Source organism: Otolemur garnettii, unplaced genomic scaffold (assembly GCF_000181295.1).
Source record: "Otolemur garnettii isolate 467f Iridium unplaced genomic scaffold, OtoGar3 scaffold00033, whole genome shotgun sequence".
Classification (NCBI taxonomy): domain Eukaryota; kingdom Metazoa; phylum Chordata; class Mammalia; order Primates; family Galagidae; genus Otolemur; species Otolemur garnettii.
The window spans coordinates 11,261,265-11,283,773 of NW_003852428.1; the positions used below are offsets into that span (position 1 = coordinate 11,261,265).

Below are 22,509 nucleotides of genomic sequence, written 5' to 3' on the forward strand. Positions count from 1 at the left end.
GCCCTGAACCTTCCTCAAGAGCTATGGTCTCCATCAGTCATGTGTCTGACTGGGGTGGGGGACCCTGAGAGGCTGCGTTTCTCTCAGTGGACGGTGCAGGGACCACAGGCTGAGGAGGCAGAGAGCTCACACGAGCAGAGCAGGTGCCATGGTCCTTCCTCTGGCTTGGAGGAGGCAACTGGCAACACTAAACTTCAGAGACCCGCTTCTCGTGGTTCCCTCCCAGCCTCTAGATTTAGAGGTCAGTTAGAAACCACTGACCACGGTGAGCCGTGTATTCCCAACAGTCCTCTTGGTGGGGAAGAAGTGTCCCAAAAGGATAGCAGACCTGGATGCCAGGCCAATTTGGTGAAAGCCAAGTCAGGCTGCTAAATTTATCAAATTTACCAGTGTTCTTTTTTTTTTTTTTTTTAACTCTTTCTGGAGTTCATAGCAAATCATATTAAATGATTTGGATGCTTTTGGTAGACTAGTTTCTATTTTGGCTTCATAGTGGCATTTTAAGGACATTTGAAGCTCCCTGCTGCTCTAACTTTGGGAGTGCCAAGAGAGGGGGTCCCTCTGGTTCAGGAGAGGTAGAAAAGAATCTATGCAAAGTGCAGGCTTGGCTGCTGCAAAGGCCTCTCTAGTCCCCTCTGCACACAGTGGAAACAGGTATCCATCCAGATGGATCCTGGCAGGTGGAGCCAGCAGGACGCTTTTGTGCAGTGAACAACCTACACAGCCATACCCAGCACCCCCTGGACCTCAAACCCAGAGAAAGTGAAATGAGGGGGAGAGCAAGGATCAGGGAAAAGAGAGAAACTGAATGTCGGAGAGATGGAGCAGTGGGGAAGTCAGGAAGAGAACAGGGTGGGGGTGGGGAGGGCGAAGACTGTGGTCAGAGAAAGAGAGAGGAGAATACAAACCCAGAAAGATGGGACAGGATGGCAGAGGTGGCGCCCAGACAAATGGGGACATTCTGGCCTACACAGCCCTCAGGGCTGTGCCAACCTTTCCAGGACAAATCGTTACAAACATTGGAAGAGTTAAAACAGACAAGTTCTTAAGAGCTCAGTAAATTTGACAAATTGTAGATTGGCCAAGTTGGTTATTCCACAGATTGACTTTTTTGGTGAACTAACTGCTTCATGAAGGCAGATGTGGGGTGGGACTCTCAGCAGGCTTTGCATACCCATGTTCAGATTATGCCGAGGTCATAGGACAGCGCCAGGGACCCCAGACTGCATCCGTGGGCTGCCTGCGACTGGCCTTTGACAGCTTCAACAGGTGGAGGCTGGTGGAGGTGGAGGTGTGCCACACGCATCCATGTATGTGTGTTGCTGTCACTGCAGGCAGGGAGAGAAGGCGGCCACTGCACAGCGTGCCAGGCAGACCACGTGGCCTTCCCTATGGGGTACAAGGGTATCTGAGGTCAGTGGCTATGGGATCTGATCCTTTTTAAAAGAAAATTAAAATAGAATCTTTCTGGATCTTGCTGTCAGTGGTGGTAAAAGGGACACTACAAACACTCAACTCAGAACCTTTTCTTGTGTTTGTCACGGGCTGGATTGTGTCTTCCAAAGTCCTTCTGTTAGAATCCTAACTCAGTACCTCGGAACGCGACCTTGTCTGGAAATATGGTTAGATGGGGTTCAGGTGTAGGGTGACCAGACATCCTGCTTTTGGCGGGACAGTCCCGCTTTTTAACAATTTGTCCCGCGTCCCACAGTGTTTTAAAAAATTCCCAATTTTTGGAAAGAATGCACGAACGGGCAGGAGAACAGGAAGGGAATATATGGTTTTTGGCTGCCGGGTGGCTGTTTTGCCAGAATATGAGTTTTATATTATTTTTGTTAATTTTATAATGTTAAATTATAATAACAAATAATTATTGAGAAGTGATTATCGAGAACTGCTTATCAAAGTTTGCATTGTTGTCAGACCCTGCCCTGTCCCGTCCCCCGCCCCCCACCCTCCCCACCCCCTGCCATGTTGTCCCGCTTTACAAATGTTAAAATCTGGTCACCCTATTCAGGTGGTGAGTAAGGTGGGTGGCGGGCCTCTGATCCAGCACGTCCTTAGAAGAGGGGGAAATGTGGGCACAGACAGGCTCATGGGGAGAGCGGCCTGGGAAGTTCCCTGGTGCTCCCTGACCAGGTCCCACCTCAAAGGTGCAGCTTCCCGCTCTGCCCCTGAGTTGTGAACAGGAGCCATCACAGGGGAGGTGTCAGTCATGACCTGGACCTGTTACTCCACGCAGACGGCAAAGTAACTCAGTAGGGCTTAATAGACTTCCAGGAATAATTAATACCCTATGACTCTCTGTGGCTTTTTAAAAAATTGTTTTTATTAGTCTCAACTTAAAGAGAAAAACAACCATCTGGGGAGCATTTTTCTTCTCCCTCCGTGAGCACGTTACAGTGTGCAGGACCCAGATGTCAGCTTCACAAGGTTTAGTCAGGACACTCCCGGCAGGGTTTGCCATAAACATTCTTCAGGAGACAGGAATGCTGTACTTGTGGCTTTTATGCTTCCAGAGTTCAGCACCTGCTCAAATGCTCTGCAGTCCGTCCTGTGGGCCCGGCAGACGAGCTTTTTCTTGGTGGCCTGAAGCTCCCGCGACTGCTGGTTTACTTACATACAGCTGTGCAGCCCAGTAGAGCCCAGTGCAAAATTTCTCAAAAAAATTTTTTTTGTAATTCATCTCAAAACATCTCAGAGAATACCAAATAGAGGGAATTACATCCAGCAGGGTGTGACTGAGCACAGGGAGGCCCTAAGCACCTGACCAGTGTGTACTGAACGGCTAAGGGGCCGTTTTGTGTGCTTCAGGAAATAAGATACCAGTCTGACCCAGGAGCCAAAGAAAACAATCAAAAACCACGGCTTGCCCCAGGGATGTTGCAGGTTTCCCTCTCCGAGGGCCTGGGTGTCTCAGCACTTGCAGGCCGCAGGAAGGTGCTTTTAGCTGCTATGTGGCCTCTGCTCAAAGCGTTCTTCACTTTCTCTTTCTACCGTGTTCCCAGCTCTGGGTCAGGTGGCCAGCCTGTTCAGGTGCAGTAAACAGGTTTGAATTGAGCCATGAAATTATTCTAGGGCTCTTCGCCCTTCTGAACAGAGGGCAAGCCTGAAAGCAGCATGGTGTGCTACTGAGAAACAGCTTGTGTGGCAGACAGAAGCCCCTGGAAAACCGACTCTCCTTTAATCAGGTGCCTGTAATCCTCCCTAGAGAGGGCTCCTGCCCAGAGGGCTTGAAGAATGAATTAATTGTTATGAGAAAAGAAGTTTGCAGAGGGCCAGGGTATACACAACTACAGCCGGCACCTCTGATCCTCTCACAAATCTCCCCTCTGCTCATCATCCTGTGTGGCTATGGGGCTTTCCCGACACCAGAGGACCAGGAGAGCAGGTGTAGAGGCAGAGGGACTGACCTCCAGTGTGAAATCAGGGCTTTGTAGCTTGATGCTTATGGATGTGGGCCCCACAGCCACAGGGCTTGGGTTCACTTCCCAACCCCACCACTCACCAGCTGAGCAGCTTCAGGAAAGTCACTTAAAACTGTAAGTCTCAGTTTCCCCAGCTGCCACACAGGGATGATAAGAATGGCCCACCTTATAAGAAGTTTTTTTTTTAGACAGAGTCTCACCCTGTCACCCTGGGTAGAGTGTAGTGGCCTTAGCCTAGCTCACAGCAACTTCAAACTCCTGGGCTCAAGTGATCTCCTGACTCAGCCTCCGGAGTAGCTGGGATTATAGGTGCCCATCACAACACCCAGCTAATTTTTCTATTTTTAGTAGAGGTGGGGTCTTGCTCTTGCTCAGGCTGGTCTTAAACTCCTGAGCTCAACCTCCCACCCATCCTCCCAGAGTGCTAGGATTAGACATGAGCCATTGTGCACAGCTGACTGTATAAGAGTTTTGAAGGGGTAAGAAGTACTTCAGTCCTCTGATGAGAACTGCAGACACCAACCACATGTTAGAAAATGCCAGTAAAGACAGATACTAAGTCGCATGTGGCCTAATAAACGTGTTTGCATTTTGGAGTCCTCAGACAGAAGGAATTTCCACGCGTGTGGGAATCCGGTGCTATTTGGGGCACCCGCAGTGCTTCCTCAGACGCCATCATTCCCTCCGTTCCTGTGACGAACTCCCTGGTTCCCTGGGCCCCCATTCCTCTGTCTCCCACCTCTTTTCTCACAGAGGTGGACGTGGGCATTGTTGGGAGCAGTTGGAGCAGAACGGTTCCATAATTTTTTAATGCAGCCTGAGTCTAAGTCAGCTCTTTAAATTAGCACATGGCACTGTTGTCAGGCTAAACACGAGACCCACTGAGATCCAGGGAACCTTGTTCTCATCAGAGCCGATGGCTGGCCCCTTCTAGAGCCCACCTGAGGGGATTTGTCACCCTCAAGGCTGCTGCATCTGGTTCCCCTTTCTCAGGCACACCTGCAGGTATTTTCGCCACAGTGATGTCAGTATCCAAGCCTTCCCAGCATTTAAAGGTATCACAAAATGCTTTGCTCCCTCTTGTCAGTTCTGGCCTTTGGTCTTCAGTTCCTTCTTGACAGTTTGCTCACCCTGCGGGTTTGACAGAGAGGGCAGGCAGCGAGGAGGGGCTGCAGCTCTGTCCCTTTTCTCTTACAGGACATATATTTTTTTAAGTTCTTTTTCTTGATCTGAGCACTTTTACACATTCAGAGTATTTGGGCTTTCACCTTCAGGACTCTGTTCTTATGGGCCTTACGGTGTTTCATTTTGGCACCACTGTCCCCAGGAATCCCTTCAGCCTGGCCCATTTGCTCTCCTAGCCCATGGCCAACTCAGAGATGACAACGGTCCTTGGGAAATGAACCCTTCAGTACCCACCGACACACCCAGCACCCTCCAGATTGTCCTTCACCTCTGGCGGCTGCTCCCAGAGGATGAAGTGGCCTTTCCTGTGCAGCCCCTCCTAGGCACAGGCGTCCCCTCCCCTGGGCTCCCAGCTCTTGCTGCCAAGTGCCCTGGGCACATCAGCCCTGCATGTCTGCCTCATCATGTGCTCGGGAGCCCAGGAAAGCAGTGTCGGGACTTCATGTGGGCCCTGGGCCCTACGTGAGAGGGCCTGGGGCTGGGCAGATGAAGGCGTGGAGGCGAGTTTGCTGGGTTCATCCATGCCCCCTTCCACACCGGGAGACCACAGGCCTTCAGGTGCCTCCACTACTCCTCACTGGCCTCCTTTCTGCTTGTAGGGAGGGAACTTCTCTTCTGAGAGCTTTCCAGCCTCCTTTTAGACTATATTCACCTTTTCCCCACAAATTTTGAAATCTGCTTCCTTAATTGCCTTTTTTTTCTTTTTTAACATCCCTGGTTCCTGTGAATCAGAAAGGTCAAGGCCACCCTCTTCTATAAGTGGCCATCACCTCAGGGCCTATAGGTCGTGAACGCAGGGAAGCGGCCAGCCGTCTTGTTCTGATGTGCTGGGGCCTTGTTCCGGTGTTCTGAGGGCAGCCCTATGTGGGAGGGCTCAGGCTGGGGCCTGCTGGAGAGAGGAGAGGGGACTTAATGGGCTGCCCCTGTCAGCTTCACTGCCTGCCTGGAGCAGAGAGGTGCTGTCTCAGCCTAGGGACCTCAACTGCAAGTGAAGGTACTGCGTATTTAAAACATCTCAGTCCTAAAAGGTCAGACTCCAGACCTCAGAAGGACCATTCTAGGAGGGATAAAAAGCAAAGAGCCACAGCATCTGAGGACACTGCAGAAAAATCTGCAGATAATCCCTTTCTGTGAGCTCCAGCTAAGCTTAAAATAGTTTTGTGCAGCTCACACTGGATAAACCCTCAGGAAGCACTGTTCTCAAAGATAAACAACAATTCCAGCTCTGCTTCTTCCTTGCCCTTCATGTACTGCGTCAGTGTTTATAGTGTCCCTAATCCCTGGTAGAGCCCAGGCTGTGGCCCCCTGTGCCTCTGAGGGTCTGAGCAGCACATAAAGGCAGGGCCACAGGGAACAGAAACTCTCAGAGCCTCAGTCTCCCCAGTCAGAGGCCTTTGGCCATCATTTAAGGACCAGGTTTGCACCTCGCAGTTCAGGGCAAGCTCCACACCCACTTTTGTACAGCGTCAGCATATGAGGGAAGGGGCCCAGCTGCTCTGCTGAGCTTCCCTGCTCCTGTCTCCTGCTTCTGGGCACAGCACTCCCAGCACCCCTTGCTCTCACTCGCATCCTGTTATTCAAAGGTGCATCTCAGAAAATCGTTAGTCCTAAGTCCTAGAGAGCAGCAAAATCTGAGTAAAAACTGCTCTCCACCAGGATCTCCTCCACTTGGTCCTGTTTTCAAAGTTGAAAGTTTGGTTCATAAGAATGACCCAGTCTCACCTTCCTGGTGCCAGCCTTCCCCACAAAGCCATAGCTGTCACTCAGCCATGCTGGGCGGATACTGAAGGCCTTATTCTAGCCCAGCAGTGGTACGATGCTGACCCTTTGTCTGGAACAAAGACCGCCTGTTTGAGGCTTTGTTACTGCCTGGGCGCCCTACCCCCACCCCCTGAGGTGGAGACTGCTGCCTCATTGTTCTTGGCTCTGCTAGAACAAAATGACTCTTGTTGGGGGGGGGGGGAGGAGCCAGGATGGGAAGAGAACCAAAGGTAAAGAAACAGAATTCAGAACTTTCTCCTTTGGAGCCCCTCACTGTACCCAGGATGGAAGCTTCTGAGCCCCTAAGGCCTGGATTGAACTCTAGCCTCCCACTACCCTTTTACCAGCAGGTGACCTGGGCCCTGTCACACAGTCCCTTTAGGCCCTGTGTCCTCATCAATAGAGAAGCAGAAACTAAGGCAGCCATCTCCATCGGATGAGGCTTAAGTGAAATAATGTGGGGGGGCTGGGCATATAATAGTGATTGTCCAGAGTTAGTCCCTTCCCTCTGAGCCTCTGCTCTCCCTCCGCAGTTCTCTCTGGAAGCTTCAGGAGTCCAGCATTGGTGTCTGAGTTCAGCTGGCATTGCAGATTTGAGGGGGTGACTCATTTGTTTGGGGGGACTCAAGAGAGGTTGAAACACAAGACTGGGCCCTAAAGCTACCTAAGAACGCATAATAAAAGTACCAGGGCAAATCCACGTGCACATTATTAAAACAATTAGCAAAAGAACAAAACTGGTGTGCTATAATAAGCAAGTTCCCTTTTAAAATTATTTTTAAAAAATTATGGTAAAATATACATAACATAAAATGTGCCAGCCCAACCGTTTTTAAGGGTACAGTTAAGCACCTTAACTGTGCTGTCCTCACCACCCAACCTCAACTAAGGTGCAGAACTAAAACTCCACACCCCTTAGACAGTGACTGCCTGTGCCGCCTCCCTGCAGCCCCTAACAAGTTCCAAGGTGACTCTTCATAGTCAAGGAAAAGGAAAGGGAAACAGAAGCTGGGATGTGGGATGTGGAACTTTCTAAATAAAGTAGAACCTCCACAGTTGACCACATCCTTAAGTTGACCTAATTTGCATAGGGCAGACATGCACCACAGGTGTGTTATCAGTACAGCAGGCTGCTGGTGACCACTTCCCTCCGTATGTTGACCAGTTTGTTACAGTCCCTTGGGTGGTCAACTTAAAGAGCTTCTGCTGTGTTCTTCAGATCAGGTGAGTAACAACAGGAAAGAATTACACCTGCAGAGAAATGGAATGGGCAGAGGTTTGACAACCCAGGGCCCTCTGCGGGCTTGCTGCATAGCGCCCCCTGCTGTTGAAGTATAGCATTTCTCTCGGCCCACAGGGTGCCTTAGTGGTAACTTAGCAGTCTTTGGTCTAAAAGATAGTGATTTTCTTAAACCTAAATGATAGCAGCGATGATTTAGGTTTCATTATCTTAAAGATGCATCTTTAAAATATTAACTTTTACCGTGAATATGCTATAAGAGTCTATGGTGGCATCCATTCTCTTAAGGAAATATTCAAGATAGATGAATAATGATAATTACGGTTATTGACAAGCCTCATAGAGGAGATCAGATACTTTAAAAACACTTTGTAGTATGCTTTTCCGGGCTCCTTAGCTTAGAACACCAAGCTCTGTTTCTCTCAGTAACAGTTGTCATTTCATCTAGCATGAACAGATGTGGTTTGTAACACCTATTTCAGCCAGCTAAAAGTTTTGCTAGCTGGACCCCTATACAGAGCGTCAGCCACCTGTGATCATAATAGTCCTTCTTCTTCCCGGGACCACTCTGCTTTCTCCCCTGAGTGAATTACGCCTTTCATACTGTGTCCACATTAGGCATTTCCACCCAGGTAAAATGGGATATTTCTTTCCAAGTTGGGAATCACCCTATTTCTAAGAGTCAGCCCTAATGAAATGCCGCGTCATTCCCTGTGGGATGTGGTGAGCCATGGTCACATTAACAGGGCTCTTACAGAGGTGCCTGTAGTTCATGGGACAGCTCATAAGGGATGTCTCGAGGAGCCACTGCTGCAGCCTCCCCACATGGCTGGGCCTTGGCTCCTCTTCCAGGCTCCATGTTGGTGTCCTTCCTGTCCTGTTAGCTCTGCCTTCAAACACCTCCAAGTTGAACCATTTCTGACTTGCCCGCTGGTCCAAGCCTTCACTGGCTCTCACTTGGACTGTCACAGAAGTTCCTAAGGGGGCTCCTCACTTTTGCCTGGGTCCCCAGATAGCCCTGATCAAGGCTGCCTCAGTGTCAATGTGATCATGTCCCTCGTGCATCCACAGCCTGCTGTGGCTCCCATCTCTCTCTGTGGGGAGGGAGCGAGTCATGACTATGACCCGTTTCATTCTCAGGAACACCTTCCTCTCCCACATACTTAGAACCAGTGAAGTTTGATGCTGAGAGTCAAAAAGGCCAAGTGGTGTTCCTTAAATCTGCATCAGCTGCCTCTAAAAGTCAAGCATGACAGCTCAGGTGTAATGTGATAGCGTCCTGCCTGGTTTGGCCTCTCCATCCCCAAATGCATCAGATCAGCGTGCCTTCCACATGGGGTGATGTGGGGCACACTTTCCCAAGACACTGGCTGTTAAAATTGAGCTGTCAGCCACCCATCCCTCTCAGACAAGATTCCTCACATCCCTGTCCCAAGCACATATAAGGATCAACTTTATCTCATAGATGCTTGGAGACATATGCAGGGGTCTGTTTTATTTTTAAATGTGTTTCTGATAAAAAGAACATATATCCCTTTGTGGAAACCATAGAAACGTACAAAGAGGAAAATAAAATCAGTCTTCATCTCACCACATAAAATGACTCGAATGCTAACATTTTATTCCAGTCCCATTTTACAATAGCAGCAGCTGATACTGATCGACCACGTGTGTGTGCCCAGCACCAGTAGAAGCACTGTGTGCTCTCCAGCTGGGGCCATACTGGTGCTAGAGGTCTGGGCATTGATGATGGGATAAGGACCTGGCCCCAGCATGTAATCAACTTGATCACCAGACATGATGTCGGTCTAGTTCAGCTGGCATTGTTTAGGTGGCAAGACTTTCTGAAAGAACAAAGGCATTGATTTGTTTTATGGACTCAACTCCTCATCTCAGCATGGACCAGTCCCAAGTGTCAGAGTGGCCCTGGTCCTCACAGCAGCCCTGCGATGGAGGCACCATCCCCATTCCCAGAAGGTGGCTGAGGCTGAGAGCAAACTCCAGAGACACAGCTGGGCAGGAACTTCCACCCAGGCCAGCAGGCCCAGAGCCAGGCTTGGAGCTGCCTTGGCCTGCTCTTTGCATTGCTCAGGGCTCACTGCCACTTGCCCAGTGGGGACGTAAAGCCAGTTAAATGAAAATGATGCCCAGGGCCGATGATTTTTATTCAAAATGGTTACGTGTATTTTACTTTTTCCAACCTGTGGAGGAAAAGACTTTCTCATTTACTACTAACTTCAGTTATTTAAGGTAATGGAGAAAGCTTTGTGAGTTCCTGAAAAGCCTGGTCACCAGTTTATGGAAATTGAGTCAAAAAGCAGAGCACTTGGCAATGTTCCCTAGTAGAACAGGGTTCTCTAAGGACCCCCAGAATGGCTGTCCCACTGTGGCTGTGTTTGTATGTTTCCGGATTCAAATGCTCATGGAGAGAGTAGGAGTCTGAATCCCAAATTCAAATTCCCAGGAATGAGACTCAGATCGTCCTCATCCCTGGAGCAGCTCAGGGACCACCCAGGGAAACAGGTCTTAGTGAGGAGCTTCCTTCTGTGGTTCTCATCAGAATTAACTGAGACTGCACTGGGATGAGATGCAGCATGTTATTTCTGAGCGGCTGGGGGCACCTTTGTCAAGACATAGACTGGGCTCGGCACCTGTGGCTCAAGTGGCTAAGGCGCCAGCCACATACACTTAAGGTGGCGGGTTCGAATCCAGCCCGGGCCCGCCAAACAACAATGTTGGCTGCAACCAAAAAATAGCCGGGCATTGTGGCGGGTGGCTGTGGTCCCAGCTACTTGGGAGGCTGAGACAGGAGACTCGCTTGAGCCCAGGAGTTGGAGGTTGCTGTGAGCTGTGATGCCACAGCACTCTACCCAGAGGGACAGCTTGAGGCTCTGTCTCAAAGAAAAGAAAAATAGACACAGACTGACTGGAGACTGCAAGTTAAGGTTGTGAATAAAAGAGCTGTGGCTCAGGGTGGTTAGTTTCTAAAGAGGCTCACAGGATTAAAGACTGGAGGAAGCCCACCCGGTGGTGAAGGACAGAGTGAGAGACAGCCAGGGGGGACCGGGTTTTACCAGGGAGGAAAATACCTTGAAATACAAGTAAGTATTTTAAAGTTGAAAGTAACATTCCATGGTCAGTACCTCGTCCCTGGAAAGAGCCACAATCTGTCAAATAGAAGTGGGTTTGAGTCTTTTTTTTTAATAACTTTTTCCCCTTCAGATTGATTTTAGATTCACTTAAACATTGAGAAGGCAGTGCAGAGAGTTCCCATACACTGGTACATTGCTGTGAACTAAACTCCGTGGCTTATGCAGTTTCCACCAGTCTGTTTCCTCATGTTCATTTTCTGTTCCAGGATCCCATCCATAACTTGTCACTCAGACTGTTTCAGCTTTGGCCATTGGAAGCTCTTTCTGGTGGGGTTCTAGTCGCTTTGACGTGTCCCTGTTTTTTGAGCAATTCCTTACTCCTGGCTCTACAGATACTCCAGGCTAATTATCTTGCATCGTTTCTCTCTGATCACAGAATGAGCCATTTCTCCAAGGAGCTCCAAGATCTGGGAACTAGGTGGGTTGTTCTATTTCAAAGGCAGCTTCCTAATGAGGTAACGTTCGCAGCAGACTGTACAGCAGAAAACCCGGTGCTCCGCTGCTCAGAGGAACAAACCATGTTCACTGTCAGAAATTTATTAGGTTTGCATTCTGGTTTGGAAAACGCAGTGTCATTAGGCTGTGCAAATATTTGAAGAACACAGCATGTCATGGTCAACGGGAGGGCATGTTCTGAGTCAAGGCTGCCCTGTGTGAACGCGTTAGAATGACACTTTTCCTGAAATATCATCAGGTGAACTTCTAAAGCTTCATGTTTTCTGAGGTGGACTCATTACACTTGGTCCGATTATGATGCTAGAGCTCAGTACTTTGTTTTGCGAAAGCCAACACACAGACGGGTATTGTAGCTTCTAACAAACGCCATGCCTGCTTCTAAGTTATATGTGTTCTTCTCCAGACTGTGTAGGACTGGAGGGTGAGGCAGTCTTCTCATTCTGGAAACATGGCAAAGGCTTTAAAGCCTCCAGGGAGAAAGAGGAGGGAGGTTTGTATAAACACAGCATCCCTTCCCTTTAGTTACTGTGATTGTGCAAGCCCCAGCTGACAGCTACCACAAAAGCTCCCAGAAGACCCAGTCTGGGCTCTGGGTGTGTCTAGTGGAAAACTCCGGAGAAGCACCTGCGTGGCTCTGACAGTACCAGACAAAGAACAGAGTGATGAGTTCAATTACACTGTGGCACGGTGTAAATGGAATACTGAGCTGCCACCCAGCAGCTCCCACTGGAGATCCCCCCAACGTGGCCGGTGTGGTTGTGTTCAGGGGCCCAGGACTGTGCTCCCCAGTGCAGGTTAGCTGAGGTCTGTGTAGATGTCTCAGTGATCTGTCCTGTCCTCATACTGCACTCCCTCCTTCAAAGGTTAATTAATTGGGCTCAGCACGCCTGTGGCTCAAGTGGCTAAGGCGCCAGCCACATACACCTAAGGTGGCGGGTTCGAATCCAGCCCGGGCCCGCCAAACAACAATGATGGCTGCAACCAAAAATATAGCCAGGCATTGTGGCGGGTGCCTGTGGTCCCAGCTACTTGGGAGGCTGAGACAGGAGACTCTCTTGAGCCTAGGAGTTGGAGATGGCTGTGAGCTGTAATGCCACGGTACTCTACCCAGGGCGATAGCTTCAGGCTTTGTCTCCAAAAAAAAAAAAAAAGTTAATTAATTGTCTCCTACAAGATCGTCAAAAACCTCCAGGTGGAGAGCCCAGTGAGGGGTTACCTGGCTCATTAACCACAGGGCCCCCAGTACCATCCTTCTCTCTGACATGCAATTAAACCCTCCTTTGCCTCTGGTTCCTGGTAACTTAAAAGCCTCTTTCTGATGATTGTGCAAAGCCCAGGGAGGTTGCAGCATTCACTGCGGCATTATCTCCCATGAGGGTCATCACTGGCTTCAAAATGAATAAAGCAAACTAATGCTCCTCCTCGAGGTTTTAGCAGCACATGGCCGAGGTGTGTCACTTTAGCCATGAGGGACACACAGGATGGCTTTCGCTCCGTGTGGCACAGATCCAGCCTGGATTCAGGGCTGGCTCTCCCTTATCTCAATTCTTTCCGGTTTTGCTGTGGTGGGAAATACCTGGGCCTCATACAGCCAAGGTGGAGACGTGGATGGTCCATCTATCTGTGGAAATAGGATATAGACAGGAGACAACACCACACTCTCTGGACCTGTGATGTGGACTGGCTGCCCTTCCTGGGCTGTAACCATGAGGATGGCCCACCATTTCAGGCTGGCAGCTTGGCTGTGGGGAGCAAAGGCAGAGCCACTCCTCTGGGGCATTCAGGTAATCAAGTCCCTGGGCTCTGAGTTGCCGGATCTAAAGAAGTATTTTTCCCTTCATGTCAAAGATGGGGTGTGAATACTGGCATCAGGCAATAGGATTAAGTGATAGTACCTCTGCCAATTTTGAAAACCAGTGGGATACCCTCCAAAGATGCTGAAAGTGTGTAGGGAGACAGCTCCATTGGGTTTATAAAATGAAACATATTCGTAATAGATCTCCAGTGTATTTTTTGAAATATTTCAACGTGACGTAGTAAATGCAGCCAGCCTAATTCCATGAAACTTAATTTACCCAAAGCCTAAAGGATGTTACATTCTAAAAGTTCAGCGTTCTGGTTTTATACAACTCTAGTTCACTTTATACCATATCCAGTTTTATTTCAGTGAAGAATCATTCACATTTGAAGAAAAGGAGATACCTGTTGGATGGAACAGGCATGTTTTTAACATTATCTTCCCAAGTGATGTTCTTTTTTTTTTTTAATGCAAGTTTTTAAAATCAGTGTGAAGTTAGTTCCATGAGGCTCTAATCAATAACAGCCCTGTGTCCCACCTCCCCTCCCTAGTCCCTCCCACTGCCAGATGGGCCACCAGCCCTTCTGACACTGTGACGATGACGGCTGAGGCCTGGTTCCCTTCTTTCTTCAGCATCTCTAGTTTTCACTGGATTTAAGAAGTGTCTTTGTTGTAATTTTTTTTAGTTCATGAATTTAAACACCGCAGGCAGCTGGCATCTCCCAGAGCCCTCTCCCTGTCCCAGCTGTCCTGGGGTCTCCCGGCCCCTCCATCACACAGACCTGCTTGCTTCTGTCTTGGTCCAGCCCAGTGACCTTCTCTTTCTTCCTCTGTGAACTCACCTGCTTTGGCAGAGCATACCCTGTCCCAGTAGCTTCTCCAAAGTGTGCATAGGAGGCAAATTTTTGGAAGGGCTTGAATATTGAAAATATCTTTCTTTTAAATGCACTTGGCCAGTGAGGCCTGGTGGCTTACGCCTATAATCCTAACACTCTAGGAAGCCAAGGCGGGATGATCACTTGAGCACAGGAGTTCATGACCAGCCTGAGCAGGAGCAGGATCCTGTCTCTACTAAAAATAAAAAAATTAGCTCAGTGTCATGGTGAACACTTGTAGTCCCAACTGCTTGGGAGGTTGAGGCAGGAGGATCGCTTGAGCCCAGGAGTTGTAGCTTTGAGCTTTGAGCTACGATGACACCACCAGCAAGGCCTGGTTGTCTACTCATTTTTCTAAGCAGGCACTAAGAGCTGGTCAGAGCTGTGAACACTGAGGTGAGATTTCTCACCTCTACAGGCCTCACCGATGGGTGAGTGGGGCTACTTCGTTGGCAGCCCCTGATTTTCAGGAATTCTAGGTTTTCTTTCTTAGGCTGGTCAGTTCCTCAGAGACCATTCTGGGTCCCTTGCCTGGAGGTGGCAGGTGGAAGGCACTCAGCTGTCTTCCATTGTTCTGGGAGCCGAGTAGAAGAAAGCTGGGACACTCAAGTCCCCCATGTTTCCCATGGAAAGACTGAGTGTCCCTAATCCAGAAATCCTAAATGCTCCAAAGTCTGGAACATTGTGAGCACTGCTGACATGACTCTGAAAGTAAATGTTCCTTGGAGCAGTCTAGATTTTACAAATTTACATATACATGTATTTTGGAAGGGGGAGGAAGGCAAGTATAAAATAGAGTTTATTGAGGAAGAGAAAGACAGGCTTACAGAGTAAGAAAGCTTAAACAGTAACATACCTTTGCCATACACAGCGGACAGTGAACGGGCCTCCAGTGCCAGGGCAAGTGGGCACAGCGGCCCGGGTTTTTATATTTTTGAATTAGGGACACTCAGCTGGTAATGCAAATATTTCAAAATCTGAAAAAATCCAGAATCCCAAACATGTATGTTCCTAACTCAGCCGGTAGTGACTGTGCGTCCACCGTGCCAGGTACTGTCTGTTTTACCTTACCTAGAGACTGTCCAGAGGCCACGTCCTGCTAAGTTCAGGGAGACCCAGTCATCAGCAATGAAAGTGGAACTATGAGTGAATTACTTACTAACTAGACTTTCAGCCAGCCCGAGCTGAGGCCTGCTTCACCCTGACTTCCAGAAGCACCTGTTGCCACACTTCCTGATCTGCTTTGCAAAGCAGGGAGGTGGCAGCTCTCGGACTGGTATGCCGGCCACCCACAGGGCAGGTTCCATAACATCTTTCCCAATAACTCCTTAGGGGTCGTACAACCCCCGACTTTCTCACTTCACTCATTCGTCCCATTTCCCCCCAAACTTATTCAATGTCTTTTTTCCCCTCCAGCTCTGTTTTGTGATGTTTTGGACCCCCAACGTTTCCGAGAAGATTCTGATAGACATCATTGGGGTGGACTTTGCCTTCGCAGAGCTCTGCGTTGTCCCCTTGAGGATCTTCTCCTTCTTCCCAGTTCCAGGTAAAGAAAAACCCAATGAAATGTTTATTGTCATGCCCGATTAAGTCTTCTTTTTCTGGAAGTGTTTGCAATCACATCGCCAAGTAAAATGTAGAATTTCACAGTGGATTAGAAAGATAAAAGATGGCTCTGAGCCTGTAACTCAAGTGGCTAAAGTGCCAGCCACATACACTGAAGCTGGTCAGGCGAGTTCAAATCCAGCCCGGGCCCACCAAACAACGACAACCACAACCAAAAAGTAGCCAGGTGTCTGTGGCAGGCACCTATAGTCCCAGCTACTTGGGAGGCTGAGGCAAGAGAATCAATTAAGCCCAAGAATTTGAGGTTGCTGTAAGCTGTGATGTCACAGCACTCTACCCAGGGCAACAGCTTGAGACTCTGGCAAAAAAAAAAAAAGAAAGAAAGATAAAAGATATTAGCTAGTATGGCTTGGTGCCTGTAGCTCAATGGATAGAGCACTGGCCACATACACCAGGGCTGGCAGCGGGTTCAAACCCGGCCCTGCTAAACAACAATGACAACTGCAACAAAAAAATAGCTGAGCATTGTGGCAGGCTCCTGTAGTCCCAGCTACTTGGGAGGCTGAGGCAAGAGAATCACTTAAGCCCAAGAATTGGAGGTTGCTGTGAGCTGTGATGCCACGGCACTCTACCAAGGGTGACATAATGAGACTCTCTCTCAAAGAAAAAAAATATTAGCTAGTAGGATAAAGTTTCAAAAATTGAATCAAATAGAACAAGTTGTTTTTTAAAGTGCAATTATCAGGTGGCATGCAGTGACTCACGCCTTGTAGTCCTAGCACTCTGTGACTCCAAGGCAGGTGGATTGCTTGAGCTCGGGAGTTTGAGACCAGCCTGAGCAAGAGTGAGACCCCATCTCTAAAACTAGCCAGGAGTTATGGCCGGTGCCTGTAGTTCCAGTTACTTGAGAGGTTGAGGCAGGAGGATCACTTGAGCCCAAGAGTTTGAGGTTGCTATAAGCACTGATACCACGGCTTCTACTCAGGGTGACAGAGACTCTGCCTCAAAAATAAATAAATAAATATGGCTTGACGCCTGTAGCACAGCAGCTAGGGCGCCAGCCACATACATTGGAGCTTGTGGGTTCAAAACCAGCCCAGGCCTCCAAAGGCCTGACAAGTAGAACCCCAAAATAGTCAGGTGTTGTGGCAGGCGCCTGTAGTCCCAGCTGCTTGGGAGGCTGCAGCAAGAGAATTGCTTAAGCCCAAGAGTTTGAAGTTGCTGTGAACTGTGACACCACGGCACTCTACCGAGGGCAACAAAGTGAGACTCTACCTCAAAAAAAAAAAAAAAATTAAAGAGATTATAAACATAGCAAAAAATAAATAAACCTAAAAAGATAGCATGGGGGGGCAATAGAACTGTCTCTTTCTTAATTGTGGTGGTAGTTACACAAATCTATGCATGTAGAGTGAGCTCGCTGCTGACACCTGGAGATACACACAGATAGAAAACTGCTAGAGAAAAGGAGGGCTCCAGGGGCAAGCTGAGGCCAGACGGGGAATGGTCAGAAGGGAAGACGCCCGTGGCCAACACGGAAGCCAGTGTGGACGTGGCCAAGCTCATACAGCAGCAGGAGCTGCACTACACAAGAGGGAGGTAGTTCTAAACAGGGAGCGTGAGGCGCACACACGTGTGTGCTGCTACTACCATGTGTATGTGGTAACTGCTTCAGTATCTGTTGTGTTTCTAGAGGTCACTCCCCAGGCTGGTAAGGGTGGCTGCCTGCGGGAAGCAGGACAAGGGTGTGGGAGGAAGACTTTATACTGTATTCCCTTTTGTACCTTTTAAATTCCATACCAAATGTATGTCATCTAGACAAAAATTGCCCCCAAAAATCTACCTAAATCATTAAACTGAGATCCACAAAGCCACAGTTAAGAAATGAACCATGGGGCTAGGCCAGGCCAGGGCCGATGGCACGCCCCGCCAGCACTGCACCATCCCCTGGGTAGGACGTGGGCAGCCCTGAGCGCCCCTAAAGGCCAGATGTGTGACATCCCTGTCTGGATACGGCAGACACAGGCTGGACATCCTAGCACTAGGATGGTGCCTGGCCTTTGTTGGGCGGACACTGGGTGAGACAGCTCAGGAGGGTGCTGTTAATAGGAAGCTGTGCTTGAAGATTAAGACCCTTAGGTGGGGCTCACGGTCCTAGAGAGCCTCAGCTGGGAGCAGGCTGTCACTGGGTGTGCCACTGACCCCTAATCTCCTCTTGCCTCCACCTCCAGGCAGCCACCAGGCCCCAGCTGCACTCTGTAATCTGTTGGGTTTGGCCCAACCAGATTAGCATATGCCTGTGGTCTGTCTGTGCCTGCAGGGACAGCATGAGCCTCCTAAATGCCAGGCTTCCACCCTGGGGGAGGCAGGACACACTGCTAGACCCAGAAGACCCAGCTGCTTCTTGCAAAGAAACATCTGGGAAGGAGTTGTTATCTTGCAGGGAGCACTTCCCCCTCCCAGAGCCCCTGGTGCCACCCACTGAGGGGGCAGGGCCCTCCTTTCAAGCCTTATCCCCCACTCCTCCCCAAGCCTGGCCTGCTCATCCTCAAGCCCTTCCCCCTTCAGATAGAATCTGGATGCTCAGGGCAGTTCCTGCTGACACAGGCAAGGCTGCATCTGTCCTGTACTCACTCTCATGCAGCAATACCCTGTCCCTGCCCCTGCCCCTTGCAGCTCACAGGGTGGGGACGCAGAGGTGTATATCATTGGGAATTAACAGCGTACACTACTGTGGGCACGGCCAGGGGAGGAGCGAGGGTGGTCAGGGCAGCTCCGAGGGAAGAGAGAGGCTCCTCTCTTGGCCCACCACACTGGTCCCCACACTCCTCTCAGATACAGGAGGGGAAGACTGCTTCTGGTCTCAGCCTTTCTGTTCATCCAGTTTCAAACAAGAGCCCATCAAGGTGCAGTTTTTCTTGAATTTTCTCTTCAAGAAAATAACGCTCAGAGGTGGAGGCTGGGATGGAGGTGAATAGGACCATCTTTGCTTGGGAGATGGTGGTGCGAGGAGCCTGCAGCTCCAAAGGTCTGAATCCAGAAATCTTTGAGGGAACGGGAAGCCAAGCAGGGACAGGGCCCAGGCCACAGCAGCAAGGCCTGGGTCCCTCCCCACCAGCCCCTGGACTGAGGCAACAGAGTGGGGCAGAGGCTGGTGTGGCTGACCTGCCTGTGCTCCTCCCGCAGTCACTGTGAGGGCCCATCTCACCGGGTGGCTGATGACTCTGAAGAAAACCTTCGTCCTGGCACCCAGCTCTGTGCTGCGGATCATCGTCCTCATTGCCAGCCTCGTGGTCCTGCCCTACCTGGGGTATGTCACTGGGGGACTTGGGGCTGGGTCCTTCTGCCATTCAAGTATCCTGTCCAGGGGTTTAAACTTTCCATCTGCCTGTGAAACCCCCCCACCACCAGTGTATCTAACATTAGAGATTTGGAATGATGTTTTGTTTTTCTGCGTGAGCACCAGGTTGAGGCTTTGGGGTTCATTTCTGAAAAGTACTTTTGGGGCAAGGCCCCTTTATACAAGTGACAGTCCTGAGTACCTACCCCAAGCAGCAGGAAGGCCAGGTCCCTGCCCTCAGGGGGCTCCATCTCCTTGGGGAGGTTGGGAAGTGCTGTGGGATCCATGAGGTGTGGGTGGGGCTGGCTCAGCCCTGAGTTCCTGGTCCCCCCACACAGCCCAATGACTGGTCATTAGGTATAGCCCTACCACAGCTGGCAGGGCAAGGATGCTGCTGGCCTCAGCCCTCTGGAGTCAGCGCTCGCCTTCCTGGCTGTTGGCATTGACCCTACCGTGCCCTGGCTGCGCTTTGACAGATCACCTGTGCATTCTCCTCCACAGGGTACATGGTGCCACCTTGGGCGTGGGCTCCCTCCTGGCAGGCTTTGTGGGAGAGTCCACCATGGTTGCCATTGCTGCGTGCTACGTCTACCGGAAGCAGGTGAGAGACACATGGCTGTGACGCCACCTCTGAAAGTGCAGGAGGCACCTGCGTCAGATGGTGGAGTTCATCAGTCAGGGCTCACTGGTAACCTTGCCCAGGCACTCTGGCTGGCAGTTGTGGGAGGGCCCTGGTGGGAATGGGGTAAGAGAAAAGAGACAGCAAACAGAGGCAGCCCATTTGAGGTGTTTGTTCTAAAAGAGAGAGAGGTGTGGATGTGGATTTCAGAAAACCAGATAAGATAGGGTGAAGTTCAGCCTCTGGTTTGCCTTGGGGAATGACCCAGCAGACAGGAGATGCTGGCTATGATGGAGGGCAGCAGTGGGTCTGGTGGGGAGCGGGGTCACAAGTACTTTTCTGTTGCTTTTTCTCAGGAAGTACGAGCCAGATCATCAACTGAGAAAAGGGAGGTGTTGGGAGGTTGGGAGAAAGAGGAGGACACGTAGAACAGTTGACCAGGAGAGTGGCAAAGTGTCAGGCAGGTCACACAGGCAGCTAGTGACATCACTGTTGGGACAATGACTGTCCCCCAGCTGTGGCTGCCCAGGAATATGGCTGAGATCGGCAGAGATTTAGGCCTACACAGAGTGAGGGTTTGCCTGGCAAACAGGATTAAAGAAAAGCAGGACAAGGAAGGAGGTGTAATTATTGAGCATTTCATTTAAGTTGATAAGGGGGGGCATTGAGGTGACCACAGTGAAAGAAGAGAGGCTGGTGGATCAGGAGGTGGTGGCGGAGGCTGGTCGGTGGTCCTTGCATTGGCCTGGTGGTGGTGCCGAAGGTGTCAATAATGACAAGGTCTGTGATAATGACAAGGTCTGCAGTGAGCCCGTGAGTGGCTGAGGTAGAGCAGAAGTCTGATTGCTGAGAGACCACTTACTGCAGGGATGTGCACGTGGCAGGAAAGTCACCAGTAATTAGGACAACGAATGGGGGAGGGGTGACAGCAGCCCAGAGCTGTCCCAGAACAAGGAGCCAAGTGTTCTGATAACAGGAGGTACCAGGTTCAGGGCTGTAGAGAGAAGGAAGAGGAAAAGTCTGCAGGTGGCCCTAAGGCATGGGGAAATGGCAGTGTGGGGACTGTCTAGGGCAGGGAGGTGGGACAAGTAACCAAACTGAAAGGAATATGATGCTAACCTGAGGTCGCCCAACCACAAATGAGACCCTGCTGGCCTCTCCCTGCTTTTCATTCTGCTATGGTGTGTGCCTGTCCTCAGCCCCACACTGATGAGTCTTCTCTGGTCTAGAAAAAGAAGAAGGAGAATGAGTCCGCCACAGAGGGGGAAGACTCTGCCATGACTGACATGCCTCAGACAGAGGAGGTGACAGACATCGTAGAAATGAGAGAGGAGAATGAATAAGCGCTGCAGGGACCCTCGGGATGACACTTCAGCTTCATCTCCTCCCTCTCCCATTGTGTTTTGCTCCTTTTGTTTTTTTGTCATGAAAGAGGCCTTGATTCAAAGGTTTCGTGTAAATTCTCCAGCATACTAGGTATGCTCACACTGACATGGGGACCTAGAGAAGGGTCTTTGCTGTTGCTTTGTTAAAACAAACCAAACAACTGACTTCACACCCCTGCTTCTGAGAACCCAAAAGACACAGCTGCCTCATGGTCGAAGTTGTGTTCTTCTCCCTCGGACAATCTCCACTTGGAACCAAAGGACTGCGGCTGTGCCATCACCTCTTGGTCACCCTGCCCAGCAGGCTACAGACTCTCCTGTCTCTTTTCATCGCTTTAAGAATCAACAGGTTAAAACTCGGCTTCCTTTGATTTGCTTCCCAGTCACATGGCCATGCAGAGATGGATGCAGCTAGGCCCTAGCGGTCGAGTGCTTCCCTCTGTCGTGCAGTTATCACTGTCCACCACGCACATGCAGAGGGCAGGCGGCAGCCACCGTTCACACCAAGGATCGGATCTGGGACCACGCCGGGCCGACATGTGGAAATAACCTGTAGAAGGTTTGAGACGGAATGGGAGTAGCAAACTTGCACGGCCGCACGGTAGCTAGCATTTCACTTTGCGTTCTCCTAGATTTGCGTGAGCGTCCATTCTCACCCCCACTGTGTACATATGTGAGCTAGCTGCTCTAGGTTGTCACAGAAGCGCATCTCCAAATTTCAGCATCCTTCCGCATGACTTTCCCCAAAGGCTTGCTTTTCACTTGCCTTTCCTGAAGATGGCACCAGAGCGAGTTAAATGGAGCATTCTAACTTTCCATTTTAGTTTTACAGCGAACTGAAGCTTTAAGTCATAATCTAGCATTCTAATGCCAGGTAGCTGTATCGTAACTTTGAAGCAGATGTGTTACCTGGCTCTGCCGCCACAGTCCTGACTGTGCGGTGCAGGTAATTCAGAGTGTCCTATGGTACTTCCCTCTCACACAGATAAAGCAAGACATTTTATAACGATATCAAAAGTCACTATGTGATCGTCCTTGAAATAATGCATTTGAAATCCATTTAGTGCAGTATATTTTTCTAAGTTTTGGAAAGCGGGTTTTTTCCTTTAAAAAATTATGGAAACAATTCACTAAAATTGTTGATTTAGTCAAAATTCCTAGACTGAAAGAACCTAAACAAACAAAAAATATTTTAAAGATATAAATATATGCTGTATATGTTATGTAATTTATTTTAGGCTATAATACATTTCCTATTTTCGCATTTTCAATAAAATGTCTCTAATACAATACGGGTGATTGCTTGCGTGTTCAACATACCTGCAGTTGAAACGTATTGTATCAATGAACATTGTACCTTATTTGCAGTTTTACAAAGTCCATCATTTGTATATGAATGTCAGGGTCAATAAATGACGAGAGAGCTATTTTTCAGTAGGGATAATTTTTCAGTAGAGATAATCTAGGGGAAATGGGCCCGGTGGCACAGACGGTATTGTGGGAATGGAAGTGTAAGATGGACGAGCAGAGAAGAAAGAAAAAGGCAGGGTTTTTGTGTCTGCTGTTTTCAGTGCTGTGTCAAAATACTGTTCCTTATAGAAAAGAACGTAAGGGCATGAAGTCGGCTGTGAACAGAACAGGGCTGCCTCCACATTTCTGGATACCTCCTGCCCTTGGGCCTGCCTGCCGTGGGGATGGGGACGT

The 22,509-nt window shown here is 49.6% G+C and overlaps 1 protein-coding gene across 1 annotated transcript in view; it reads left to right on the plus strand.

The window, feature by feature from the left end:
* Window positions 1-22,097, plus strand: part of ANKH (ANKH inorganic pyrophosphate transport regulator) — a 136,846-nt gene extending 114,749 nt beyond the window's left edge. Inside the window, exons 9-12 of the mRNA XM_003789542.3 lie at window positions 15,312-15,441; window positions 18,648-18,771; window positions 19,303-19,402; window positions 20,650-22,097. Of these exons, the coding sequence (XP_003789590.1) occupies window positions 15,312-15,441; window positions 18,648-18,771; window positions 19,303-19,402; window positions 20,650-20,763 (468 nt within the window). The 3' untranslated portion in view covers window positions 20,764-22,097. The remainder of the gene's footprint in view (window positions 1-15,311; window positions 15,442-18,647; window positions 18,772-19,302; window positions 19,403-20,649) is intronic.
* Window positions 22,098-22,509: the final 412 nt, after the last annotated feature.